At 45.5% G+C, this 23,167-nt stretch overlaps 2 protein-coding genes across 4 annotated transcripts in view; one reads left to right on the top strand and one right to left on the bottom strand.

The window, feature by feature from the left end:
* Nucleotides 1–15,144, top strand: part of ERICH6B (glutamate rich 6B) — a 74,465-nt gene extending 59,321 nt beyond the window's left edge. For both annotated transcript variants that reach the window (XM_019529903.1, XM_019529902.1), the window contains exons 14-16: nucleotides 191–343; nucleotides 8,371–8,599; nucleotides 11,336–15,144. In XM_019529903.1, coding sequence (XP_019385448.1) covers nucleotides 191–343; nucleotides 8,371–8,599; nucleotides 11,336–11,548 — 595 coding nt within the window. In that variant the 3' untranslated portion in view covers nucleotides 11,549–15,144. The remainder of the gene's footprint in view (nucleotides 1–190; nucleotides 344–8,370; nucleotides 8,600–11,335) is intronic.
* COG3 (component of oligomeric golgi complex 3) overlaps nucleotides 14,525–23,167 on the bottom strand; it is a 56,535-nt gene continuing 47,892 nt past the window's right edge. For both annotated transcript variants that reach the window (XM_019529901.1, XM_019529900.1), the window contains exons 22-23: nucleotides 19,692–19,790; nucleotides 14,525–16,488 (exon numbers count right to left, since the gene is read on the bottom strand). In XM_019529901.1, the coding sequence (XP_019385446.1) occupies nucleotides 16,459–16,488; nucleotides 19,692–19,790 (129 nt within the window). In that variant the 3' untranslated portion in view covers nucleotides 14,525–16,458. The remainder of the gene's footprint in view (nucleotides 16,489–19,691; nucleotides 19,791–23,167) is intronic.

Genomic DNA, 23,167 nt, shown 5'->3' with positions numbered 1-23,167 from the left:
AACCACTGCCCTACATTACCCAGATATATCACATCTTTATGCTGAGTAGCCCCAACAGCTAAGGGGTCTGGCCGCTGGTAAGTGGTATGTGGCAGAAATCTACCCTCCTGCCTCCAGGTTTTTTGTGAAGTGTTTTTTTTGTGGAAAGTGTACTTTCAATATGCTGTTTGTTCCTTAACTGTTCCCTCAGTTATCCATCTGGTAACATCGCCATCCTGATCACGGATGTCAACAGAGTTCTGTTTACATATGTCATTCTCGAGGATAACTCTTACACAGGGATCCGAGCGTTCTTCACCCCTCACGGCTATGCAACATGCTACCATCAGAATAGGCTCTTCTGGTAAGCATGAGTGCTGTGAGAAGGTTTTCTTGACAGCAACCCTATGAAGAGTGGTTTATACAGAGTCAGGAAGCCTGGGGGTCATAGGCAGTGATTTGCCTTGTGAGGTTGCAGAACTAGCAGCTAGGAATGCTGAGTGGGCAGGACTGTGAGGAGCAAGCGAAGAGCTGGCACACACATAGCAGCCTGCAGTGGTGCCAGATCTAAAGGAGGAGCTGAGGCATGTGCTAGATATCCAGCGAGGCCATGAGAGGGACTGCCAAGGAGCTGGAACCTGCTTGTGCACTGCTGCCACCTCTTCACCCTCACCCCCCAACTCTACCCAGCCTGGCCCCAGCATAGCTCTGCTCTGGCTACAAGCTGCACTCATGCGGGAGCCTTGGGGAGGGGAGAGGGCAGAAGGTGGGGAGCAAAGAGAACTGGCAGCAACTCAGGCACCGCTTCCAGCTGCCCAACCTCAGCATCTCTGTGGGCCAGAAAGATCCAGTGGCTCCACTGGCCATGCCATACGCTGCCAACCTCTGGTGTTACCCACGTAGCTAGGTACCGCCATACGTGCAACAGAAGTACAGAATCTGGAGATTAGAGGGACTCACGTGTGGTGAGGCACCATGAACTGAGGCAGGGGCCATTCAGCTTAAGACTCGATGATCTCCCGAGGTTCCTTCCAGCCCTAATGTCTAATGTCTATGAAATGTAGTATCCCATGCTGTTGTTGATGGTGCATGTGACACAGCTTTCTTCAAGAAGCTGGTGGCTGCTACCCACCCCAAATCATGCACGTTAATTGCAGACTTTGGTCTCAAGTCTGCAATTTTATAATTTAAGTCTGAAATTTAATAAATTGAGTTTTAAGCAGAATTATACTCCCAGCCACTTGCTATTCCCCTTCCTTAAATTGGATTAAACCTAGTAATGTCAATTCTTCTGTTTTTGCCTCCCACTTCAATTTGACTTGAGATCTTAGTGTGTGCCTCTGAAGGGAAATTACAAGGGCCAGTATCCTTGTAGCTTGATGGCACCCTTGCTTTTAGTTTGTTTCTCATTTCCGGTGAATGCTTTAGACCATAAAGAATTGCGCAGGTGACCAATTTGATCCCTAGTCTAAATCCTAATATCTAATGATATGTGGTTTCCTGTAGGGGTCACAGCTTTTAAGCCCTCAAATTCTAATTTCCACCCCCAAGAAAGTTTACCTCCTAAAAGCTGGGGAATGGAGAAGATCAATACAGCACGTAAATATCAGTTTTTCACTTTAATCTCTTAAACTGGAAAGCAGGTATGTGCTGATTTGAATTTTACAAGTCCTGCCTGTGTTGAAACTAATTAATGGACACAGTAAACATCTAACTGGCTATTACAAATCACTGTAAATAGCCTTTGTAATAACACTTCCATAAAGACTACTGCAATCACAGTATTTGCCTCCAGACACATTGCTCTTTCATCCATCACTAAGAAGTAAGGTTTTTACAACATGCACCCACAGTAATTCCTAGCAGCAGTAAAATACCACTGACCCCATCAGCCTGACCCTGTATTTTCTACCCCCTCCCCATCTTGCTTTCTTTCCATAACTCTCTGCTGCCCTCTTGCCCAGTACTACGTCTGCGTTCTCTCTAAGAACACAGTGCTCTTTTTATTTTCAGACACATTCCCTCCATTTATTTCCCTTATTTTATTTACATTTATTTTTCCTGAGACTTTTTCTGGCCTAAGCTTGTAGAACACATTGCCTCATTTTTAATATTCTTGGCAATTGAGTCGTATCGCACCACCTACACTTGTTCACATTCAGATAGCAGTTGGACCACAACAGCAGTCATGGATCAGCAAGAAAAATATCCCCAGTGCAGCAGTAAATCCCAGAGAGACTTAAGCATCATAGTCACAATCCCATGTTTGCCACAAGACTGAGTTTATGGAAATGCGCGGCCTCTGTGTAAGCTTAGAACTTAAGCCTACTTAACCATGTTTCATAAGCTGCAGTCAGGCCTTACAGTTCTCTTGGCTCCTCTCCCTACGTCTGTCCTTGTGTTAAACCACAACTGTTCCACACTCCCTTAAGCACTAGCACACACTTGACATGGAGGAAGCATCAAGGGCAAAATCCCGAGCTGATGTAAAGGGCACAGCTGCTTTGAAATCAATTAAGCTATGTTAACTTACAGCCTCTGAAAAGCTGCCCCCTGGTTTATAGTCAGAGTGCAACAGAGCAGCTCTGCACCCTGAGCACCAGAGGTGCCTGGGGCAGCACCAGTTGCCTCACTGCCCATGGCAGCAGCACAGCCAACTATCAGCTGCAGCAGCAGCTAATTTTGCACCCCCAGCCCCCAAAGGAGACACCCCAGGTTGCCCCCACTTCACTTACACTACTGTTTATAGCGGAACTGCTGTGCAGGGATCATCCTTCCTCACAGCATTTCACTGTGGAAATAAATTAGAGCTGCATCTCATTACTAGATAGTAAAAAAACCAACAGGCTTAATTAAAAAAGAACACTGTCATGCCATCTATTGGTAACCTAGACCAGTTCAAGCTGTCTTTGATTTGTGGCACCAAACGTCCTAACGGTAGTGTTATTGCCATCTTCATTTCTTCTAACACTTGGCACTCAACACAACAGGGGTGCTAACCAGCTCCCCAGCCTCTGCAGTTCTTGTCATATTTGTACAGCAGCCATGATGAGAATCAATTTCTTTACCCCTAAATAGGAAAATTTCAAACTGACACATGGATGAATGATAAAAACTGACCTGAATTCCCTGGGTTGGAAGCTGATTTCAGGACCTGACGCCAGCTACCCTGCTGGTTGCTGTACCACGGTTATTGATTTTATTTGTATGGTGCTGAATTTGCACTGATTCTCCCCTGCCACCACTTCATTCATCTCTCTGTCATTATTTTGCAAATCATTTCCCTGATCTGTGCACACATATAACTGGGATATGCATTCTTAATTGAAATGTCACAAGGAAACATATACAGTTCTTTGATAAATTTCTCAAGGTCTACAGAAGAAATGGCTGTAGATGCCTACCACAAATCCAGGTGCTGCTTTCAGTAGCCTGACTTTGGTATTTATTCAGGCCAGATACAGTGTTTCCACTGATTGCAATGGTTCAGGTTCAGGTCCATGGCGTGTAGGTAGCACAGGGGAAGACTAGTTACTCACAGAATACAACCCTATGGATAGCAAAGGAGAGTTTTAACCAGCGTAACTGATAGCAGGGTTCAGTCCACACAATCAAAACTGAGTGGGAAAGATGAACAGTGATACATTAAAATGAGGAGAACATAGTCCCCAATTCACATGAATTTCTCCTTGTCCAACCTGCTAGATAACACCGTTAGCTCCCCAGAGCATAATTCTGTAGATTTTTAATCTTGGAGCCAGGGGGAGAAAGCAAACAGACCATCGGATTTGCACTGTAATAAAAATGTGTGTCAAGCTGCAAATTATAGACAGCATCAAAGGCTACTCAAGGGAAGGGAAACAGATCAACTTCCTATTTTTTCCAGTATGAAGGGAAATAGTAAGAGGTAGCATGACACTGTTGAGAAGAGAGGCTAGTTTACACACAGTAAACTGTGTGTAACTGTGTCCTCACATATGCCTTCAAACTAGTCTTGTACCACTGGGCCAAACCAGAATACATAGATGCAAGCAGCCCTCTCCTTAAATAAGTTTATCAGCTTATATCCATGTAGCAGTGTGCTGAAAGACCCCCTCTTAGCTCCACACATGCTAGCACCGGCCCTAGGAGCAACAGAGCCGAATTACTTGTTCTCAGCAGGGTACACTAGCTTGCGCACATTGCCCTCGTGTGGTTGTGCAGTTGGTGCTGGTGTTAGTATAAGTGCATGCAGAGCTCAGGTATCTCTGTTCATTGCTGCCTTGTGCCCTCAGAGCTCAGGCTGACAGACATTAGTCCCAGTGCAGAGTCCTAGCCGCTACTGAAATCTCACCTACACTCCCAAACAAGAGCGAAGCGGAAGCTAAGTCATGTGCACAGAGGTGTAATGGGGCAGCTGGGTGCCCAGGACAGTGGTGGCACAGAGGGACAGCATTGATTTCTGGCTGTGGGTGACACCAGGGCAGTTGCATTGCTATAGCGACAACTGCTAATTTTCTGGCCCCCTCTCTTTGACCCAGGTGAGCACTGGGGGCTGCTGCCCAGGCCACCTCTGCTTAGTTATGCTACTAGACAGTTACGCTACTGTGCTGGCTTTTCTGTACCGGGATGAATTCCATCCCCAGCATGTATAACAAAACCACAAACCAGGCTCCTGGCCATTTATTTTCCAGCATGTCTCTTCAGGGACACAGCATCACATCTGTCTGTGTTAGTGAGAATTAACAAATTGAAGTGGCATGAAATCAGTGGAGATGCCTGGATCAGAAAGTAAAAAAAGGGTGAAGTTCCACTCACACAGGTGGGTTTTTTTCCATGGTTAGGCAGCAGCTGAGTGAGGATTTTAGATTAAGCCACTTAGAGTAGAAATGTGGCACAGATTCCAGGTTCCTTCTATTCATGTGGCCTAACTCCTAGGCACCCCCTGCTTAATACAGTTCTCCTGGGTGCCTGGACTGGAGACATGTCAGAAAGAGACCCACTGAGGCCAGGTGAGCAGGGCGCTGCCTACACTAGCCCAGAAATGCAGGAGAAAGGAAGGGTGGTAGCCTAAAACTGGACACAGTACTCCAGATATGAACCTCCTACTGCCTCAGCACGTGCTTGAAACACTACTGAGTTGTTATATAACAAGGTGGGCACCTCCTCTACCTGTGGCCGTGTTTTTAAAAAGGTACTGGCTGTATCTGAATTTTATAGGCAGCTCCATGCTGTCAGCAAGTGTTACACACGCTCTAGCTCAGGGGCGGGTAATTATTTCAGGTGGAGGGCCACTTACCGAGTTCTGGCAAGCTGTCGAGGGCTGCATGGGTAGTCCCATCGCTTGACAGATGCCCCATCCCCTGTTCGCCATCTTGTGACCAGAAGTCCCACCCCCTAACTGATGACCTTTGCCACCAGAAGTCCCTCCCCTTCCCCCGGAAGTACTCCTTTCAGCAAGGGGTTTTGCCATCTCAGAACCAGAAAAATACCAAATTATATTCTAAAAAGCAAACAGCTACAGCATTCATTAATTTGATTTTAAAATATATTTTTGTCCTGATTTCCATGCGTTTGTGTAGTGTCCATAAAAGTGTAGTCTAAGAGGCATGTGGGTGTATGTATACGGTAAGGTGTGTCTACAGGACTCATCCTATGAACACACATACACACACACTATCCCTGCCTGCTCACACACACACACACACACACACACACACACTGCCCCTGCCTGCGTGCATGCACGTGCATACACACACACACACACATCAGCATGGCCCAATGCTCCCCATCCGGCTATGCAGCCAGGAGCCATGTGGTGCCAGAGCAGGGCGGGGGCAGGAAAAAAGTGAAATGTCTGGGGGTGGAGCAGGGCTGGGCTGCTCAGTCCTGCTGAGGGCTCCCCCTGGGTCCTACTGCCCCTGGCTTCAGCTTTGACAGGCAGCCAGGAGCAAATAAATATTAATTTACTAATTTTTTTAGCGGCCCCACGGGCCGGATAGAATGGCTTGGCAGGCCAGATCCAGTCTGTGGACTGTATTTTGCCCACCCTTGCTCTAGTTCCTTAGGAGTGTAAAGGCTTTGTTGTATGTTTCACTTAGGATGTGTTAACTGCACTTAGAGCACTTATACATGAGACAGACCTGTACTCCGCAAGATTAATAGAGCCTGCTGAAAGTGCGTGGCTAATTACCACGCTCCAGCAGCCTCCACATCACACATAGTCTGCATCCCCATGTTTCAAAATGATGGTGGGGGTGCTTTAACTAAAGCTTGTCAAATGAGCTTTAGTTAAAGCACCTCTTCTGCCATTTTGAGGTGTGGGACACTGAATACACACGATGCTGCTGGCGCTATAATTAGCACAGCTCTCAGAGTCTCTCTAATTAAAATGCCTCTCCCCACCCTCCTTCACCCTGGAGCACGTGTATAGACGCTCTTAGAGCCCATGTGTTCAAGCAGGAAAACTCATGCTAAGTGCTATCATGTGGTAGTCAAGTTAGGACTTTTTGGGCACAGAACATTTCCAGATCATATTAAGTAATACATGTTATGCTATCTTGGGACTGTTCCACAGAGATAATACAGTGGTCCTCACCAGCCCCATGCACTGTCAGGGCTGGGACCAACAAGTTTGCCAGTGTCAGGGCTGGACCCAGGTCTCAACTCCCTGCACCAAAGTCAGTTCTAGACCCCAATGCCAGGACTGGGACTGACAAACAGCTGATCTAAATAAAATATAGCCTAGGTGTATCATGCAACAAGGACTTTACGCAGAGCAGCCCCTAGTTTATGAGTCTGGGCTGAGGCAGCAGCTGGCCATCAAGGGTGTAGACAGAACTGCAGCTTCCAGCTGTAACTCAGAACAATTTTTGTAAAGCGTTCTGAGTTACACTGTTACCCCGAACCAAACAGAAGTTCACTGCTGGTTCCAGGGGGAGGGGAATCTAGCTGTGGGCTGGTATCCTGCAGCCAGGTTCCCATAGCAACAGCCAGCATCTCTGCCAGTGCTCGCTGTTTTCAGAATAGGAGGGCAGGAAAGGTAGAGAAAGGAACCAGTTCTTCAGGCTCCACAGCTGGTGCTGAAGGGTGGGGTGGGCCCCCCTCTACCTCAGAGTGGGGGAGCTGCAATACATCCATACCCACCCTTGGTGGGGGGGTTGAAAACCCCCCGGACAGAACTCCCTCTGCTTTGTCTCTCTGAACTACCTCTCCCCCTCCCATTCTGAAATCAGTGACAGACTGGGAGCTCAGCAGACACAAGTTACAAAAGACCTACATTTTGTAACATCTTTATCTGATACCTCATGCAATGCGGGGTCAGATTTTCACCCACCTGACCAGTTTTGAAGCTGTTTGCAGCCATGCATTTGTGTTTGGTCACAGCTATAAACTGCTTTTTATGACCAGATCAAGGGAATATTGTCACTTCTGTCTGTACCCCAAATGTCTCAGGCTAGGGCAGTGCTGAGCATGTGTGCAAGCAGAAATGGAGGTGCCTGCTGTGCTTAGGCAGGCATTCTTTGGATCTCAGTTTTGGATCTAAAATCTTTTCTGACCCCTCATAGTAACAAAACAGGTGAAACTAAACAGCAATGATGCACCAGCATGAACTCTCACCAAAAAAATACAAAGGACAGGGACACACATGAGGCAGTAGAAGCACATTTTTCATAGAACAACCACTCCCCATCTGACCTCACTATCCTCATACTCAAGGGAAATCTACCAAACACATTTAGAAGGCAAGCTTGGGAACAAAAATTCATAAAAAGGCTGGACACCAGGAATCAAGGACTGAACATCAATATTGATTTTATAACACACTACAATCTGTCTGATTTCTGAAATTCTTCCCACACACTACAGGTGATAATGGTCCTCCTCCCTTTTGATAGGTCTTGAGCCTAGTAGTAGTCAAGGTGCTTTTCTTCTGCTAATTATTTTGTTGCTACCCCTGGGAATTTCGCCCCTCTCCAATTTCACAACTCTACCTACTGTTCTTAACAATTTCTGTGCTTGCCTTCCCGTTCAGACCTGCAGCAGATTGCTTTGTCTAAATGCATCCTGATTATACAGTTTACCTAATAAAATGTATCACTCCCAAAAACCCTTGCCTCTAGCATAATCCCTGGACCATCATGGCTACAGCATCACTCTTAACACTAGCGTTAGCATCTAAGTCCTTCTTTTTGGGTATTTTCCCTTGACACGTGGGAGGATACTTTTATGTAGAACATGCCCAATTCCAAGCCTTGTAACACTACAAAACATCAGGAGAAATGCCTCTGCTGGTCTGGCAGTTATGGAAGTGTCAGAGGAAGATGTCTAATCTGGGGCCTCATTATTATTTATATTCTTCAAGAGGTGCCTTTTGAGAGGTACATGCTTTAACTCAGGCTTTTGCTCTAGGATGATTCTGGATTTCTGCTTTGGTTCCTACTTTGATAAGAAGGGAGTAAAACAGAAGCACTGGCACTGGCATGACTTCAGCCACCATGTTCATGCTCCTCCTTTCCAGCCCATCTCCATGAAACTCAATGTTTATATCAGCATTAAAGTTGTGGCTCAGGACCAGATTTATCTCTCATTTGCTAAAGACTCCAACAGCATCCATTTTAACATGGGGGCCAGGCTAAAGGTAAGTTCCCACAACCAGGCAGGTATCAGTGATCCAGATCTGTCTCTTATTTACCACTTCACAGAACTAATTTCCAAAGAAAAATGGTTTGACTGAGACGAGATGTCTTCTTGGAGTCCTACGAGTACCCTAAAAGAAAAAATCTCTTCTGAGTACTTATTGCTTTATTTCGTGTTTGCAATTGCTGTTGTGTAGAGCTGTCAGAAGTGTTCAGATGGAAGATGCTGTTGCATGTAAAACGAACCACTCTCTGGGGATTCCCTGTTTGACCATTTCCAATTTACAGGAAAAGCTTTAATGTGGTTATAAGTAAGCAAGGAAGTACGGGCACTACAATGTTGTACTGTCACAAAGACATTGTGCATTTCACAATGTTTTGCAATGGGACTGTAGACCAGATAAAAAGGAGGATTCAGGTGCCTAAAACAGGACTTAGGCAAACTTTTGGCACCTGACTCCAAAACTGCAGTCCCCAAACCCCTGCTTAACTGCAGGCTAACCTTGGAGGTCTCTCAGCTGACCAGGCACCTCCCTTGATCTAAGAGTCCTCAAAGCACCCACAGGTCTGTCTTCTGCTCGTGCCCAGAATTGTCCTGGTTCAAGCAGCTGGACAACACAGTGCCCAAGGCCCCTGACAGATGTGAAGAAAAAAACCCCCAAAACTTAGCACTTTACCAGAAGAAGCATGTTAGTTTGACCTGGCTCCCCAGCGTCTGATTCAATTAGCTATTACATAAACGTGCCAAAAAGCCCCGCTGAAGTGAGCAATCTATACAGACATTGGGTGAGCCGGGGCAGACTAATGCAATTCCTCTTCTGGTTATGTGTTGAGTCCAGAGTGGGAGTGCACCAATCTTAAAGCACTGTTTTTTTTCCACATCTATAAGCAGCCTGGGTGGCTTGCTCTGAGCCTGCCTTACACACCACCTGCATTGGCTTCAGCACAAAATAGGGCAGCCATGGCTAATCTCTTTTAAGAGTGCCACTGTAATGATGGTGGTGGCATGGCTGAGAGCTAAGTTGTAAGAGCACTCTCCCAGGAAAAGGGAGCCTCAATTTCTAGAACCCCTTCAGGATGAAAGGATTCAAACCCACAGCTCCCACCTCTCAGAAACACTTCTAAACAACCAGCTATACAGTGTACTAGGTGAGGGCCTCCTCCAGCCCTCCTGTTGAAGCTGAAGGAACAGAAGATCCCAGAGGTGAGGAAAGCCAGCAAGGAGGAACGTGACTGTATCCTGCTGGCTACGGTAGGGGTGGGCAATTATTTCAGCTGGAGGGCTGCTTAACGAGTCTGGCAAGATGTCGAGGGCGCAAGGGCAGCCCCACCCCTTGACAGGTGCCCCGCCCCCTGGTCACCATCATGTGACCAGAAGTCCTACCCCTAACCCCATGACCTTTGCCACTAGAAGTCCCTCCCCTCACCCTGAAAGTACTCCATTTGGGAAGTACTCCATTTGAGTTTCCCATCTTGGAACTGGAAAAGAAAACACATTATATACTAGAAATCAAACATCCACAGCCTGTGCTGTGCTGCTCCGCGGCTCCAGTGCACTGCCACCGCTGCCCCACGGGGCAGTCCAGAGGCAGTGGTGATGGCAGCAGAGCCACAGTCCAGTGCAGGCTCTGGGCAGCTGTAGCACAGAGCAGGCGGGAGTGGCGAGGGGGAAGAGCCGCTTTTCTCCTGCACTGAGTAACAGTTTCTGCCCAGCTAGTGCTGCTGCCACCGCTGTTTAGCATGAGCAGGTGTGGGGTTGGGAGCAAAAACAAAACAAAAACCCAAATCTACATTTTTCACAGAAAACTGTGGGGGAGGGGGGGTAAATAAGAAAATTTTGATTTTTTTTTTTTTTTTAAATCAGAGAAAACCAGGATCTTCCTTCTAATGTGCAAGCCTATGACAGGCTCCTACACTCCAAGACACCTCAGTACTCAGCCTTTTGTGCTATGTGAAGCTTTGGTAGCCGATTCAATTCGAAGGCAATTCAGCCCAATTTGGTGGCCAAAGCTCCAAATCAAATCAGGAGACCCATCAAAAGGTCCAAATAAAATTGGTAGCCTCCTAATTGATTCGGAGAGTTTTGGAGATTCAGAAGACTTGCAGTAAACAGAAACTGAGAAGAGGGAGGGGGATGAGGTGACCTTCCATATATATGGTAAAGGCTGGGGGGGGGGGAGACTGCTCTGATATTGACATCTGTAGCTGACCAGTGACTGTGATCTTTCTCCCAGTTCCCTTCCTTAACACACACAAGTGATACAAGTTCTGCTTTCAACAGTTCGAGGGGCACTTTCACAGAAGCCCCTGCACCTATCTCCTTGATGCTTGGCAGGCTTCGTGTCCTCAGAAGGGGCTATAGTCTGTGGTCAAATCAAATCAGGACAGTGATTCAAATCACCAAATCAAATCGCTGTACCTCCAAATCAGCCAAATCCGAAGTGAATACTTGCTGCTTCACACAGGCCTATTGGCTAGCTCCAGGTAGCTCCCACCCCGCATCCATATTTTAAAAACACCAACCCCACCCCATTGAATAAGACTGGGAGCTCAGATACCTCCCCCTGTTTTTTTGAATCACCTTCCTGGGCCAGATATCTAATTCATAAGCCTTGTGGTGCCTAACCTGGGTACCCTTACAACCTTCTTTGTAGCTGACACCAGTATGCTTGGCACATGCTCTTTGGTTTGGAGCATTAATCATTTTTTTACTTTCTCTCTGAACTGGCCTTTTGCAGCTAAAAGAACCAGCCACTCTCCACTTTAAACCAGCAGAAGACCAACTGGAGCTCTTCCTTCATTCCAAAAGCATCCAGATCAAGAAGCTCCTGGCCAAGATGCAGAATGCATTACAAGACTGGCACCGTGCTCAGGTGAAAAACATTCAAGGCCTTGCCTCTCGTCATTTCCTGCCTGCAAACACTGTTGAAACAGAGACACTAAATCAATGATTTGTAGTGGACACAAAGCTTCACAGAGCCTGCTCAGCAGTCAAGACAGCCAGTCAGTTCATTGTAAAAGTAAAACTCATTTTCAAGCTCTTAACAGTTTGCATCTGACTGTATGCCAAGGTACAGTAATTATAGCACCGAAGAGCACAGCCTCTGATTTTGAAACAAATAATCAGTGGATCCTGGTTAGGTCAATGTGCACTAGCCCCCATAAACTGAGAAGGTGGTTCTTAGAAGTGGGAGAAAGGAGAGTAGAGCTGGCCTCAAATTTGGTGGCAGCCTAAGCTAAACCATACCTGCTGTGAGCCACTTTGCATTTTGCAACCTTGCCCAGCAAATACGCAGAATTCCTGGAAGCTAAAATTCACTTACAGTGAAATGCCCAGAACTGAATGAAGCATATTCTAGGGTGATATGACTGGTAGTGAGTGAAAATAATCAACTGACCCTCTGCTCTTCTTCATATAATCAAATCTGCTAGCTTTTTTCTATTGCTGTAACAGTTTGTATCTGATACAATCAAGCTTGGACCTCTCATGTTATGGCCTAACAGATTTCTCTTTTCCACTGAATACCTGCCTGGCTTTCATATTTCTCTCACATGCACTGGCCTGCAATTTAACAAGTTCAGTCTCATTTTGTTATTTCATGATGATATTTCTAACCTTTGTAGGTCCCTTTATTGGTTATTACCCTTTCTTTATAGTCCTTCAGCTAGTTTTCCGCATACAGCAGTGCTCACAGGCCAGCCTATTTCAATTAGTTTTTCCCACATAAGATTTCAAGGTGTTATCAAATCACATCCCAACATTCAGATCTTACATGGGCTGCATTACCTGTGTACAGTAGTTTTTAAAGCCAGTTGAGAGGTGATCAAGTTCATGTAGCATGTCTTAATCGTTACAAGTTCTGATTCTTTATAGCAGGGTTGTCTAACTGGCAGCCCATGGGCTGCATATAGCCCACAAGAGATTAATTTGCAGCCTCAGGGTTGCCACTCCCTCCATTGCTCTCCAACCTCCTCCTCCCTCCTCTGGCTTCCACCTCCTGCCCACACCCCAGGCGGGGCAGCACAATGCCGCAGGAACTATCAGTCTGGGATGCTAGGGGTGGGACTGGGAAGTGGGGAAAAGTCAACAGCCAGAGCTGAGGGTAGGGCTGGGGTGCCCATGCAACGTGGTAGAGCTGGGGGAAGGCCAGGAGGGAAGGCACTATTATGGCAGGGTGCATCAAGAGAAGCATTCAGTGTAGGCCACAGAGCATGCAGCCCCCGCTGACTCAGAAGTTGGATAGCCTTACTTCACAGCTTTGTTGTGGATGTTCCTCTAAGAGGCTGTGAGATTATACAACCTTAGAATACAGTTTATCTAATAAAAAGCTGTCTTTCAGAACCTGTGTCCTAAGGTGTCTTATGGTATGGCCTCACTAAGCTGTCATTTGGTGAGTCCAGGATGACCAAAGTACCAACCACAGAGGCAGAAAGCCAAGGAAGATGTGGTCACCCTTGAAGAGAGACATCAGGACTACCATCATCTACACCCAATATCTTTTAGGCCTATAAAGAGGCTCTTACCTCTTCAACAAGTCTGAAGTCTCTGGCTGACTTTCCCCCAGCCCCAAAAACCAGGCTTTTCCCTTCAAGAGATTTCTGCCATCTCTTGTCTGTCACTTCATCAGCACCACAACCTTCCTAAATGTTGCTTCTCCACTCTGAAGTGAACAGAGAGCGGCTTTTATAAGCAGCAGACTCCTCCTGGTCCCAGCAAACTCTGCGAGGATTACTGATTAATTGATACCAGCTGCTTAAATTTTTCCCCCTCCCCAATATGACAGGTCACACTGCCACCTCCTCACATTGGTCCTGGCATTTGATCCTTCTTGGCTCTGACACAAGATGGGCCCCTCTGATTTTTGATAATGTGGTAGCAACAGGAATAGAAACACGGTACACACAGATGTTGGACTGAGGCTTAAACAATGGTTCCGTCCTCAGTAACCTTGGGAAAGTCACTTTACCAGTTAGTTCCTTTGTTTCCTTCTCCTACCATCACTGTTTCATCAATTTCGACTAAAACCTCTGTCTCTGAGTTTATACAATGCCTTGTACAGTGGAACGCTGATGTTCTGTTCAGGCCTCTAGGCCTTGCTGCGATACAGATAAGTCTGTGTCCGTAAGTCTTTCTGAGTGTCGCTTAGTCCATGCAAAACCAAAATGAGTGAATACATCACACAGGGATTGGAATCCTGCCCTTTCGGTGCAATCTAGAATGCCCAAGGGAAAGAGCAATTGCTGTGAAGCAGCACTAAGTGGCAGAACAAAACAAGCTAAATTCTATTTGTACTAATAAGGGGAAATAGGGTATCTTATACAAACAGTTTGTTCAAATGCCACCTTCAAAACCAAAAGCTATATGGGAGGTACAAATAACTAAGGAACAAAATCCAAGCCTTTGGAAGGTGAGCAGGAATGGAGACTAGACACACAATACATTGTAATGAAAAAGTATGGGAAGATTAGCCCATGAGTAGCTAGGCAACAAGAAGAGCCATCAAATAAAATAGGGGCTGAATAATAGCTGTGCTTTCTGCTTTCAGCTCCCAAGTTTGCTCTTGAATAAAGACCAACAAGTTAAAATATCTTCTTCTATTATAACCTCAGTTTCTTCTCCCCAAGACAACTGCAGTGAAGATACCATTTAGTCACACAAAATCATCAGTAAAGAAAATACAAATTTACTTTTATTACAACTATAAAGTGATTACTTTAAACACAATTAGCTGCACACTCAGTATTCAGGTATACATCTATCTGTGCCAAATAAAGCCAATTCTCGTACTCCTAACAAAAACAACTTGTCTTTTCTTAATTAAGTCCTATGCATGCCTAAAGGATATTTAGTATTTTTCCATTCATTACAAGTCATCATGTTAAACAAACCTCAAGGTACATAAGAAAACTTAACTCAGGCACCAAAATAGGAAGCAATTTTTTTTATTAAAAAAACATTAAAAACAGCAAGATTCTAGTCAGATAATATAAAGCACTTTAAATTAATCTTTTGAAATTATTTACACTATTTGTATATGTAAATATCTGAAACTGTACATGTTTAAACAAATCTTCATTCAGCTAACAGGCTGTATAAACTGATTGCTCAAGTAACCTTAAACAGCTGTCCCAAAGTTGTGTGGTCATTTTAGAAGTGAAAAGATTCAGAACAGTGACTACTGTAATACATATTTTCCCCTTCACACCCTTTCTGTACAAGCAATCATTACTTTGCAAAGCAATCATGCGGGTTTGTTTCTGTTTTTTTGTAAAATACTATAAAAATACCAACTGTACATATATTACAAAGCACTGGACATTATTTTTACAGCCTATATTCTTGAATAGGTGAAGGGAAAGGGTAAGTTCTCTTCCTTGTTATTTCCTTTAGTTAATTTCAAAGAGTTAGATGAGGTCTTGTAAATACCGTGTCTCTCTCTCTCTTCCTCAGAATGGTCTGCTACAGTGCTACTCGTTGTGGCTTTAAAACCTGCCAGTGTAGTACCCAGTTGGTTCATCTGTAATAGCATAACTCTTGCGTTAAGACATCAGAGATTTATATTAAACACCATGAAAGCTGGAGAACTGGTTTTAGAAATACGTACATCTGCCATTTCAGTCCCGGTGTTGCATTCCACGGATCTACACAGTAAGGTCCCTAGTCACTGAAAGCACTTAAATCCACCTTTAGTGTTTCCTCCAGGTTACAGAAATGTGTTTAAGCACTTAACTTTTTGAAGTGGGACATGCTTTGGTTATGCAACATACATGCACTGCACACTGACCACAGTGAGACATTACACATAGGCATAGTTTGCTGCCCAGCGGGTACTTTTCTTCTGATCTATTTACTAAGGTGATCTGATGAAGTTTCCTCATCCAATGGTGCTTTCTTCTTTCTAAAGCTTACTGATCTATAACAGTGCCACCCAAGTTCCACACAGTCACAGCTCTGCTACCAGCAGCCCTTTGAATTGCCTACAGCATCCAAGTAGTCCCCTTCATCCATGTAGCCGCATTACTCAATCAGAAAAGAAAAAAATAAAAATAAAAACCCTTTCCTAAAACCATAAGTACCTGAGAATCTCAATGCTAAACCCTGACTTTACAATAAAGCCTTCAGAACACAGGTAGTTCCCTCACGCACATCAGAAATCTTATTGCATTGTAAATCCCATGTGTCCGTTTTGTAACCTGGGAAGAACTCTTGGAAAGTTCTTCACATAAAGCAAGCCAGAGTCAGAGTCCAGGGGTCAGGAATCACTGATTTTAACACAGGGCATTCAAAATACAGTGCATCAAATATTACAGGAAAATCAGAAATTTCAGGGAAACGTAATACAAAATTTTCACAAACTGAGTTATACCTAACAGGATTCTCAGGAGATTTAAAAAAAACAAAAAACAAAACTGAAGTGTGCCTTTTAAAACCCAGTTCCAGCAACATCCAACATTCACGTCTTCATTCAAATGTGCCGACATTTCTTAAGTCTGGTTTCCTGGCAATGTTTTCAGAGCGTCTTAGGCAAATACTCTTTATCCACTGCACACATATCATATCCATGAAAGGAAAGCAAGGAAGGATTTAAACTCAGAATCCCCAACTGGCAGATGGAGGCAGTAACTGAGCTTGTACAAGAATCTTGACCAGATTTTTCACCTTTAGAAAAGGTAAATGTGGTATACTTAAAAGTTACCTACAGCGCACAATTCTTCCACAACTCTCTGTTAAGCAGCATAGAGACCTTTCATACAGGTTGGACAGCACACAGGGATCCTTTATTTATTTCAGGCAAGTGTCTTCACAGCCCTTTCACTGATGTAACAACAGAAACTTACTCCCGACAGCTCAACCTTGGGACTATTTAGACATTGACAGAAGTAGATTCACCTTAAAAAAATAATACAAAAGCAGAACCATGTATTAGCTAATCCAGTTTAGAGTTCAGACCAGTTTTGTTTGTTTCAGCATCTAAACAAATCTTCAGAGATTTAGGTGAACAAAGAGAACTACAAGGATATTGGTAAAAAAGTGCAAGCATCCAGTTCTACTTGCTTGCTAACTCTTAGTATACAGTTACTGACATGACAGACTAGCTTTTTATCTGCTGTAATCAGCTGTGCCAAAGCTTCTAGTAAGTCTGAGTACCTGCACTTAATTTTTTAAAAAGTAACTGGATATGTGAAGTAAGTCATTTAAAAGACAAAGTAAGCAAACTCAAAATGTCCCAGAGGCAAGATCTGGAATCACTTGCAAACCCAAATCTGCAAAGCTTCAGAACAGTGACCCAAAAGATTGGTCCAGTATTTCCTGTCCTTCAAAGTGCAGCAGTCCAATTACATTAGTGGTGTAAGATGGGGGCTGGCATCCTTTATAAACTGCAGGTTGGAACAACCAACCCAGCTCCAGTTCAGCATGGGTCAGGTAGCTTTGCTGGTGCATCAGCAGTGAGGTGGGTTTCCCTGTGCCAGGGCCAGGCATCTGGGAGCCGTGCCCATGCTACCACTGCTTCTCCTAGCCCCCTACTTTCCTGCTGAAGTATAAGCACAGATTCCAGCCAGAGGGGAGCTGTGCCCACAATACTGTCGTGTCTCTCTGTTCCCCAGCTGCAGCACAGGCGCAGCTTCCAGCTGGTAGGGAGCTGAGCTGGGGCCAGGCAGCAGAAAGCTGCGTCTCTGCTGCTGCTGCTTTTCCCCATCTCCTCCCCCTTTTGCCCCCACAGCCTCCCAGGTGCAGCGTGGGCACAGCTCGAAGCCCCAGCTCAACCTGTGCCCACACTGCAGCCAGGGAGCAAAAAGTGGCACCACCATGGATGCAGCTCTCCTCTCTCTGGAAGCTGTGCTCATGCCCCAGCATGACACCTGTTGCCAATCCTTGGTATAGATACACAACATGATTATTTTAGAGTATTTTATTCTGGATATTAGTAGTAAGAAGTGGCTACAGGAACACTTTTCAACCTCACTGCTTGCAGCTGACAGTATTAGAGCACTTGGCCACTAGGTGACCCAGAAACCGGTTTGCATTGAGCACTGAGCCACTCCGGGATAAATCCAACTAGGGGAATGGACATACAACTGGTATACACCTGTCACTTTGAGGGGCAGTTTTACCAGTATGGAATGACTTGCACAATGTAAGGCTGTGCCTTGTGTGTCCAATCTACATATACCACAGAGCATAATCCATTTACTAGGGCTGTGCAAAATTTCGCAAAGTGTTTTGTTTCAACACTGTTTTGAATGGTTTCAAGTTCGAAATAGCGAAATTGAAACAAAACAAAAGGCTTTGAAAAAGTCTTGGAATGAAATGAGGGCACTTAAAATGTTTTGAAAGTTTCAAAATATTTTGAGTTTTGAAACTGGGCTTGCTTCCGGGGACACAGAAACTACGGAAAGGGAGGAGGAAGGACTGCTCTGATATTGACATGTGTAGCTGGTCAGTGACTGTCATCCTTCCCTGAGGTCCCTTCCAATCCCAGCGCTCTGGGGGAGGGACAGAAAAAACAGCTGTGCTTTAACACACACGCATGCACATAGTCACGCGTCACAAGTTTTGCTTGCCAGCAGCTTGAGGTGCAGTTTCCCAGAAACCCCTGCACCTATCTCCTTGAAACTTGGCAGGCTTTGTGACCTTAGCGGGGGCTACCATGTCTGCAGGTTTCATCCGAATCAGGCAAGAAATGACAAAGTTCTAGGCAGTTTTGTGCTTCCCCATTATAACCAATAAGTGAAACATCGAAACAGTGTTGAAACAGCAAAGCAGTTTCAACAAAACGAAATGGCACAGCTCTTTCGAAACTAAACAAGACTTGAAACAAAACACTGTCCCAGTGAAACAGAAGCCAAGCCGTAACGAAACAGTGCTGTTTCACACAGCCCTACCATTTACTCTGTGGTAAACCTGTCACCTGTCCATGCCCCTAGATAAATCTACTTTAACCCACTGATTCACTTCCTGATCAACACAAATTTCTCCCCCTTCTACGATTTCTTTCAAAAACCTTGTGGAGAAATTATTTCAACCACAAATGTGACTAAAAGTTTAACTGAGACTCAACTATAACCACACCACAGTGGATTTCATTTATAGCCAAGACCCCAGAGTAAAAATCATTTTTTTAAAAAGCTACTAAATCTCTTAAGAGTGGTATGTGCCAGGTTGCCCTGATAAAGAAAATTCCTAGTGTTCCTAAGCTAAAGTCCCATTTTATGCTGAGGTTTTTGTTTAAGTTTCCATAAATATTCAAACATTTTCCAGTTTTTTAGTTCAACCAGGTCCTCACAATGCTTTTCCAAATTACTTGCAGGATGAAGAGGAAAACAGTGTCAAAGGCAGGACTCTCTCACATTTGGGGCTAAAGATTTTTTTTATCTACTTGGCACACCTGATATCTCTTCACAGATATACGGTGCTCAAGGTGGCTGTAGGTCTCCACATGGGTCTCTGTTGTGACCTTAAGCAATAATAACCCACAGCAACATATCAACATGTCTGATCACTAACACCAGTTATAAAACTAAGAGTATGGGCATACATACATACATACATACATACATACATACGTGTGGGCCAAAATGAGTTGAGCTTTACTGCATGTCAGACACTTCAAGACAATTGCCCACATGCACATTCTTAACCCAAGGTAAAAGGAAGCTAACCCATGGCAGCTCAGATCTCAGCCTTGCCACATGTTAGCTGCCATCCACCATGAGCCAAATCATCTGGCCAGCAAAGCCCAAGTATCACTAGCAGTTTGGTGACAGACCAATTCAACAACACTGCAGCAGCAGCCAGGTTGCATACATGCTGCTGGTAATTTGGTGCTGTAGAAGTGGTGGCTTGCTTCTGATGGAGCAGCATTATTTTAGACTGCTGCTCCAAAACGGTTGTCAATCCCTGCCCTATATTATTTCTAAAGCTAAATAATTACATTTTTTCTCAGAGTTCAACTTAATTCCTGATCAAAACATGAGAATAAAGAGGACTTGGAAAAACAACATTACCCATTAAGGTAACGTTGGACAATTAAACAAAACAGAGGAAGTTGCATGAAAAAGAAAAACTACAAAATAAGGAGTTTCAATGCATACCTGTTCCATTGAAGGACAAGCTATGATCTGAAGATCTTCACTGATAAATTCTTCCTTTAACAAAGTATGAAGCTTCTGGAATGCTTGCTGAATGTTATTCTTATAAAGAAAAGAAAAAAATATTTAACATTGGAGTACCACAAGGCTTATTGCAAACAAACATCTTGTATGGGGAACTGCTACTGAAGTGAATGGGGCAAGGGAGTCACTTGGAAGAACTTCACACCTATGTTCTAAGAACTGGTTCTCTGCTGAATAGTAACTATAAAAATAGCATTGAGAGGTTCCTATGTTGGTTCTTATACAACTCCAGATGAAATGTGCTAAGTGAAAGATGTTCTCTCTCAATACCTAGTCCTACAAATTGAACCTGGCACCTAAGAACTAAATTGGGTTCTCTCTTGACCATCTGCAAGCACAAACTGTAGCTCCTCCACTAACTCGGTACAGCCCTCAGTGCCTTTGAACAGATGCAACTTTCTGGACCTTAAGGAAGGTCTGTGCTATGCAAAAAAAGGAGGAAAACTTTATTTACTTGAATATAAAGATAAGGTCCTCCCCCACATCAGCATGGGAGGAGGACTCCTCGTCTTGCATTGAGCAGCCACCTGCGAGCAGCCAAGTGGGTGGAAGGAGGCCAGGAGCTGGAGCCCGGCACACTACGGCAGGAGCCACCTGACTGCAGCTCCACCCCCACACTCCCACCCGCCTAGCTGGGCATGTGCTAACTGGCATGTGCGCCCACAACCACTGCTGCTTCCCTGCGCTACCTGCTACTCAGAGGAGTGCAGGAAGAAGAGGAGCTGTTGGAAGTGGGGGAAGGTGAGCAGTACCCAAGCAGCTCCACCAAAAAGATGCGTTCGCTGACCAGGGCCAATGGTGGGCGTGGGCTACCCTAAGCTGGGCTCAGTCCCACACAGAGCCCTGCAGGCTGGATACAATCAATTGGCAGGTGCCCAGCCACAGACCAGATCCAATCAGTTGCTGGGCCACATATAGCCCATTGGCCATATTTTGCCCACCCCAGAGTTATATGGTATATTATGTGCCTTTTGGTTTTAAACTAATATCAGGCATAGTCTGTGCTATATACAAGTAGATAAAAAAAAAAAGTGCAGTTTAACAGTGTGTTTATGGAGGTACACAAGTACAATCACGTAGGTTCCTGGCTGTATTACAGGACCTTCATCTTATCCAGGAAGTGTACAGTCCCACTAGGGGTAACGCCTTGCTGTACCTGGTCCTGGCCACATGGGATGACCTGGTGAGGGGACTGCAGGTCCTTGACCACCTGGGCAACAGCGATCATCATCTACTGGATTTCACTATACAACACAGGGTGTCAAGGGCTTCACAGAATCATAGAAGTAGGGTCGGAAGGGACCCTGTAGATCTTCAAGTCCAACCCCCCCCGCCTGGGCGGGAGAAAAAAACTGGACTCAAATGAGTCAAGCCAGGTAGGCATCAAGCCTCTTCTTAAAGATCCCCAGGGTAGGAGCCAGCACCACCGCCCTTGGAAGTTGGTTCCAGCTCCTAGCCGCCCTAAATGTGAAGCAGTTCTTGCGGATATCTAATCTAAACCTACTCTCCAATAATTTGTGTCCTTACACCAAGGCTAAAGCCCTTGACTTCAGAAGGGCCAACTTAAATGAGCTTAGGAGACTAGTGAGAGAGGCACTGAGGGCCCAAAAGGTAGAGGAGATGGGAGCCCACGAGGGATGGTTGTACCTTAAGGGGGTGATCCTCCAGGCCCAAAGGATAACAGTCCTGAGAGAAGCAAGTGGGGTAAGAGTGCTCAGAAACTCCCTTGGCTCAGCAAGGGCATTCAGCAATGCCTGAGGACTAAAAGGGAGGCATACAAGCAGTGGAAGGGAGGAGCTATCACCAAGAAGGAGTACTCCTCCTCGGCCCGTGAGTGTAGGAGGGCTATTAGGAAGGCCAAGGCAGAGATGGAACTCAGGCTAATGTTTAGGATTAAGGACAACAAAAAGTCCTTTTTCAAGTACATGGGGAACAAGAAGGTGGCACCAGGCAATGTAGGGCCCCTGCAAGATGCAAACCATAATCTTGTGGCTATGCCAGAGAACAAAGCTGATATTTTTAACAGTTTCTTTGCCTCTGTTTTCTTGAACAGGGACTGGGACATTCCACCTACCAGAGGTAGGGACAATCTCAGGGATAGCTCTGTCAGGCCTTGGGTCAGTGCAGATGTAGTTAGGGATCTTTTGGAAGGGCGAGACATTTTTAAATCTGCAGGTCCAGATGCCCTCCACCCAAGGGTGTTGAAGGAGCTGGCAGGGGTCATCGCGGAGCCCTTGGCCTGACTACATGAGCATTCGTGGTCATCTGGCCAGATGCCGGGGGACTGGAAACTGGCTAATGTGGTCCCAATTTTCAAGAAAGGGAGGAAGGAGGACCCAAGTAACTATAGGCCTGTAAGCCTCACCTCAGTGCTCGGGAAGATCTTGGAGAGAATCATCAAGGAGCACATCTGTGGTGGGCCAGCAGGGGACATCGTGCTCAGGGGCAATCAGCATGGGTTCATCAAAGGCAGGTCCTGCCTGACCAACCTGATTGCCTTTTATGACCAAGTAACTAAATACTTGGCTGATGGTGTCACCATGGACGTAGTGTTCCTAGACTTTAGGAAGGCCTTTGACACCGTCTCTCACCCCATCCTCATCAATAAATTAAGCGACTATGGCATTATTGCCTACACAGTTGGATGGGTAAAAAACTGGCTGATAGGGCACACCCAGAGAGTAGTGGTGGACGGGTCGTACTCAGCCTGGCGAGATGTGAGCAGTGAGGTGCCCCAGGGCTCGGTCCTTGGGGCCGCACTGTTTAACATCTTCATCAGCAACTTGGACGATGGGGTTGAAAGCACGCTGTCCAAGTTTGCTGATGACACTAAGATGTGGGGTCAGGTGGACACACTTGAAGGGAGAGAGAGGCTGCAACTAGATTTAGACAGAGTACAAAAGTGGGCAGATGAGAACAGGATGGGGTTCAACGTAGATAAATGCAGGGTGCTGCACCTTGGGAGGGGGAATACACAGCATATATACAGGCTGCGGAGTTCCCCCCTTGAAAGCACAGAGACAGAATGGGATCCTGGAGTCATTATTGACTCCAAGATGAACATGAGCCGCCAATGCCAGACTGCAGCCAGCAAGGCCAGCTATACCTTGTCAAGTATCCAAAGGTGCATCTCAAGCTGGTCCAGAGAGATGATACTCCCCCTCTATGTGACGTTGGTCAGGCCGCAATTGGAGTACTGAGTTCAGTAGTGGGCGCCACACTTCCCAAGGGATGTGGCCAGCCTGGAGAGGGTTCAGAGGAGGGCCACCCGCTTGGTGAGAGGGCAGCAGGACAGGCCCTATGAGGAGACTGAGAGACCTGAACCTGTTCAGCCTCAGCAAGAGGAGGCTGAGGGGGGACCTGGTGGATGCCTACAAACTCATCAGGGGAGATCA

Source organism: Crocodylus porosus, unplaced genomic scaffold (genome assembly GCF_001723895.1).
Source record: "Crocodylus porosus isolate Cpor-Errol unplaced genomic scaffold, CroPor_comp1, whole genome shotgun sequence".
Taxonomy (NCBI): Eukaryota; Metazoa; Chordata; order Crocodylia; family Crocodylidae; genus Crocodylus; species Crocodylus porosus.
This window is presented reverse-complemented; position numbering and strand designations above follow the sequence as displayed.